This window comes from Echiichthys vipera, assembly GCF_963691815.1.
Source record: "Echiichthys vipera genome assembly, chromosome: 17".
NCBI classification, from domain to species: Eukaryota; Metazoa; Chordata; class Actinopteri; order Perciformes; family Trachinidae; genus Echiichthys; species Echiichthys vipera.
Window position 1 is genome coordinate 14095204 of NC_139842.1, and position 5688 is coordinate 14100891.

Consider the following 5688-nt stretch of genomic DNA (forward strand, 5'->3'; position numbering starts at 1 on the left):
AGGTGATGCTTCGCTGACGAAGGGTGAAAACTCTGTTTCATTTTCTCATTTATCTGATTTTTCTAACATCTCAGCTACTGCAAACTAAAAAGAGGCAAAGATGTATTTTCCCCAACACCCGGTTACAAAATGTGGAAAACATAATTGCAAACCATGTTTTCAAAAGTACAAATTAATACAAATACTTCTTTTAAGAGTTTTGTTTAATTTTTTTTAATTGAATGATTGTTGAAAAATGCAGCATTTGCGAAGCTGATACAACACCTCCACTTGACTGTCACAGCATTTATAAGCAGCATGCAGACACATGTTTTCTAACATGTAAAGCTTGTAACGAGCAAACAGCACAAACAGTGAAGAAACAGATTGTAAATGGTCATTCTGCTCCTCTACTATTCTTCAGTGGGACAGTTGGACTTGTTGATGTTTTTCTCTGAAGTCTGGGAGCCCAAAGACACTTTACATGTGTAAACCTTATCCATGTTCCAGTCTGACGTCTGAACGGCCAGATAGCTGCTGATTTGGAAAGTCTGGTCTGGTTGCTGAACAGCGGTGCTGGTGGAGATCCCACTGCTCACTGGACTCCCACCAGACAACCAGCTCACATCTGCAAAAGGCACAGACTGACTGGACAGACAGACCAGAGAGGCTGTGTTGGACTGGAGCTCAGCACTGGATGGAGGGAAGACTGTCAGGACAGGAGGAGGGAGGCTGGAGCCTGAAAATATACAATAGCATTTTTTTAAAATTGAATCATTAATACAAAGCATGGCAGAAACTGCTCCAGTATCCATTTTTGGTGACAATATAACAAGCACGTTGAAGTAAAGAGTTTTAAATTGGTGAACAAAAAAGAAAAATCATGACCTCCAGGGACATATAGGAATACTGCGTCTCTTTAAAACAAATTCTATCATATATAAACATTTTGAGTCTGTTTGTTGTCTGCACAGATTTTCTGTTTCAACTTTGTTGATGTTGTTTTACGTGTACACCTTTTAATTTCTACATGTCGCTGTATTCGTTTCATTCTAGATACATTTTGATTACTTCATCATTGCTTTAAAATTTTACTCCTGACGTAATTATTAAAGTAACTATGACAAATTACATAATATCAATAGTAACCCATCTTGAGTCTATCTAAACACTGAGGTTTAAACAATATATGATGTCATACAGCCATAATCGGTAAATTGAATTATTCCTAACTACAGTAGATTCCTACAGAGTCATTAGTACAGTACAGTTCTCTTTACAGAGTTTTAAACATGAAGTTTTGCAATGTTAAATGTCATACATTTTGAAAATAAATAAGAACAGAATTGCAAATGTTGTAATTTTGGAATACATTTTTGATTATTCACAGACTGATGCTTTGCCTTCAAGCACACAGCCTGCTATCAAAGAGTACATCTGTAAATCAATGATCATATTAAATATTTAAAAACATTTATATTAATTCATTTCTCTTGATATGAATAAAAAAAATGAATCCTAACCTGTTTTCTGATCAGTTCAAAAGTACTTACTTGTCACAGTCAGCTTGGTGCCTTGTCCGAATACCACAGTGATTCAGTTTGTACACATGGCTGTACAAAAACCTCCTCACTCTCACTAATGAGGGGAGTGGAACTGAAACATCCTGTTGAGACCAACTTTCACTCTCAACATCTCATTCACTTCATCACTGATTATATTCCAAAATACTGCTGGACTTGAGGACTGATTCTGGTTCTTCTGTTGCATCTTTTTGTTTTCATGGTTTTGTTCAAAGTCCAAATGTCAGCAACAAACTGAGAATAACATTCATGAAAATGCTCTCAGAATTCATAAAAGCTGCAGTGAGTCTGTTACTGAGGTTTTTGTCATGGTGTCAAACACTGTGATACAGCTGCAGAAGCAGAGTTGTCCCACGTCTCACAGTAATAGACAGCAGAGTCTCCTGTCTCTGTCTGCTTTATGATGAACTGGTAATCTGTGTTTGATGAGGCTTTAGAGTTGAATCTATCTGAAGAGAATCCTGACCCAAAGCTGGGTGAACCGTGATTATGGTAAAATTTCAGAACATACTGAGGAGCTTCACCAGGAACCTGTTTATACCAGCTGACATAATATCCATCATCTCTCTGAATGTTGCAGTTGAGAACAACCTCTTGTCCTGGAGAAACTGTGTGGAGAGCAGGCGTCTGAGTCAGCACTTTCACTGCATCAACATCTGTGAACATACAGAGAAAAATACATGAGTGACAGGTTTCTGAGTCAAAGTATGGGCTCTGATAGGAATGAGAAGAATATCTTACACGTTAGAGCAGTGATGAGAGTGCAGAGGGTCCCCAGCATGTTGTCAGAGTCTGCTGCAAACTTCCTTTACTGTCCAGCTGAGAGGTGAGCAGGGTTGGAGTGTGAGGAGAAGAGAGACTGAAGCTTATAAAGACACTGAGGAGAGGAGAAGTGGAGGAGGAGGAGGAGTTTCAACACTCAAAGCTGTTTCACAGATGGACTAAATAGTGTATGTGGTTTCACATTGGGTCATTGAATCAAACCAATAATGTCATATTTGACAACGCTGATGTTCATGCACTGATAGTGTTTGTACGTATTTTAAGTTCTTTGCACAAGTATTATTAATTCCGGTCAGATTTATTCCCTGATGGTTTAAATTACTTGTCAAATAATCACATAACTCAAACTCTATCAATTTATATTCATCTTATCTCACATGATGTGAAGTAAACAGTGTTCTTTAAAAAAGAAAAAGATATGGAGGGGGAAATGGTATCCTAATCTTTTATCCTCATACGTCTTAATTGTCTTCCCACCAAACAAACATGTTTCCTAATAATCCGAACTGATTTATGACAAATTAATTATCACTGCATATGATATGATGTGAAGTTAGTGTAGTGATTATATCGGTTGGGTTTTAACTAAACCTAAATTGAGGTTTTTTTTTGTTCAAAACTGTCAGTATACTTTGGGATCTTATTCATGGAACAGCATTCATGTATTCAGATTACTGTCACATTCCCTGCAGCTGGAAGTTTCACAGTCATCACTACGGAGGTGTCAGGGATTGATCTGAACAAATGTTTACCCCATTTAGTGTATTTAAAGCCTGACTTACATGGAAATGTGAGATATTATGGAGAAAGATGGAGTGCATTTAATAGTGCATGTCTTATTGATTCATTTTAAAAGAACGTTTGTAAGGTGCCCATAAAAAAATACTTTCATCGATAAATACGGGAATGAATCTGAAAAGAGCATTTAAATGTTTGAAAACAAATGACTGTATAGTGTGTTGTTACACTGAGTGTTGATGGTGTCTCGATCCACTGTGTCACAGCCTGAAAAAGCAGAAGTATTTGTGAGGAGGTTTTTGTCACAGTGTAAATCACTGTGATACGTGCTCATTAGCAGAGTTGTCCCATGTTAGACAGTAATAGACAGCAGAGTCTCCTGTCTCTGTCTGCTTTATGATGAACTGGTAATCTGTGTTTGATGAGGCTTTAGAGTTGAATCTATCTGAAGAGAATCCTGACCCAAAGCTGGGTGAATCGTGATTATGGTAAAATCTCAGAACATACTGAGGAGCTTCACCAGGAACCTGTTTATACCAGCTGACATAATATCCATCATCTCTCTGAATGTTGCAGTTGAGAACAACCTCTTGTCCTGGAGAAACTGTGTGGAGAGCAGGCGTCTGAGTCAGCACTTTCACTGCATCAACATCTGTGAACATACAGAGAAAAATACATGAGTGACAGGTTTCTGAGTTGAAGTATGGGCTCTAATAGGAATGAGAAGAATATCTTACACGTTAGAGCAGTGATGAGAGTACAGAGGGTCCCCAGCATGTTGTCAGTGTGTGCTGCAAACTTCCTTTACTGTCCAGCTGAGAGGTGAGCAGGGTTGGAGTGTGAGGAGAAGAGAGACTGAAGCTTATAAAGACACTGGGGAGAGGAGAAGTGAAGGAGGAGGAGGAGTTTCAACTCTCAACACCGTTTTTGCATTCATTGATGACTTATAGGATTCATGCGTTTCCACATCATATCCACAAATCCGTTTGTTTTTTGTTCCTGCTGATGTCCTTTGCATCACTGTTAATGAGCCCAGTGGGATCGAAATTAAAGTGCTTTTCGCTATCATTTGCAAGAAATGAAATAAATATGATCACCTGCTATATGTGTCTTGACTGGTCTGCAGGTTACTGTTTTCTCACAGTTGTATACTACAATTTGTGCAGTCAACCATGTTCAATAATAATCAGGATGTAGAGTAAACATAAGTGTTTATCTCAGCTTCATCACTTTTTTCTAAAACATCCTCTCAACATTACAACATGCTCCATATTAATGACGCCTGTGATTCATTCACTTAAAACAGATCACTCATATTTAAATATACAGTAGGTTTATGTTACATATACTGTAGATGTGCAAGTCGTTGAGTGTAGCATTTTCATTTTGTGGTGTTCTAGCTGCACATTTAATTTATGATTTATTTATTATTAGTCAGATGAACTTTGGGCCTATTAAGGAAGTTGAAACAATGCAGTTGGATTAATATTTACTTGTAAGTGTAATATAATAATCATCACTGGGTTCGCCAGAGGATTTCTCCTGAAAAGGAAGAACTTTTTATAATTTCAATCTTGTGTGATGAATAGCAAGATAGATTAAAATTTACTGTAAACAATGATTTTCCAACAGTTTAATAGATCATGACTTAATTTTACTTTCGTTAATACTGTATATGTATCATAGACAACTACCATTAAAATAATTCCAAGAATGTATTTGCAATACCAATAAAGGGTTTTGAAATTATAAAAGTATTTTTTTAATATATACTTTGGGACCTGACAGAAGGCCTCGGCTGTTGGTTTCACACCCAGTCAAGATCTGAGTCAGAAACTGAAAAAAGCAGAAGTATTTGTGAGGAGGTTTTTGACACAGTGTAAATCACTGTGATATGTACTCACTAACAGAGCTGTCCCATGTTTTACAGTAATAGACTGCTGAGTCTCCCTCCTCCACATCGTTGATGATCAAACGATAATCTGATTTTGACTGATGAGTAGAGGTGAACTTTGGTGAGGAGAAACCAGAGCCATAGCTCGGAGAGCTTGAGCTGTGATAAAAATACAATACAAACTGAGGAACTCCTCCAGGAATTTGTTTATACCAGCGAACACCACTGTCAGTAACAGTCCCCAGGTTACAGTCCATGGTGGCTGTCTCTCCTTTCATCACCGTCACAACGGGAGGCTTCTGTGTCACCACCGTCGCACCACTCACACCTGGAAACAACAAGATGACATGGAGTCAAGAGAAACACACAGACTGATGAATCCAACATGAGGTCAATGCTGCAGACAGTCAGCCTCCTTACATGTTAGAGCAGTGATGAGAGTGCAGAGGGTCCCCAGCATGTTGTCAGAGTGTGCTGAGAATGGACTTGGAACTTGAAAAGTGAGCTCACTGCTGACAGATTAGAGGGTTTGGAGGATGAGAAGAGGAGGTGTTGGAGGAGCAATTTAATACGACACTGAAAGTGAGAGTGAGTGACAGGAGGAGGAGCTTTGGTTATGACTATTCTAGGTGATTTCCCTGACCCCCCAAAATAACTGTTATAATGCAAGGATCTTAAAATATCCTGCAGTTTTATTGGGATAGATCTGTT

The 5688-nt window shown here is 38.3% G+C and overlaps 1 protein-coding gene across 1 annotated transcript; it reads right to left on the bottom strand.

Moving 5' to 3' along the window:
• Positions 1-304: 304 nt before the first annotated feature.
• Positions 305-5443, bottom strand: LOC310959491 (immunoglobulin lambda-1 light chain-like). The gene is made up of 4 exons (XM_083930861.1): positions 5398-5443; positions 4988-5305; positions 1533-1568; positions 305-718 (listed from the first exon to the last, which is right to left on the bottom strand). The coding sequence occupies exons 1-4, from the start codon at positions 5435-5437 to the stop codon at positions 393-395; spliced, it is 720 nt and encodes a 239-aa protein (XP_083786987.1). The 5' UTR covers positions 5438-5443; the 3' UTR covers positions 305-392.
• Between the last annotated feature and the right edge of the window lie 245 nt (positions 5444-5688).

What these genes read in the sequence shown, in the direction of transcription:
- LOC310959491 (XM_083930861.1), bottom strand. Translation starts at nt 5,437, where the DNA reads ATGCTGGGGACCCTCTGCACTCTCATCACTGCTCTAACAT. An exon ending in TCTCATCACTGCTCTAACAT is followed by an intron (nt 5,306 to 5,397) that starts GTAAGGAGGCTG and finishes TGTTGTTTCCAG; the next exon opens with GTGTGAGTGGTGCGACGGTG. An exon ending in CACCAAGCTGACTGTGACAA is followed by an intron (nt 719 to 1,532) that starts GTAAGTACTTTT and finishes GTATATTTTCAG; the next exon opens with GCTCCAGCCTCCCTCCTCCT.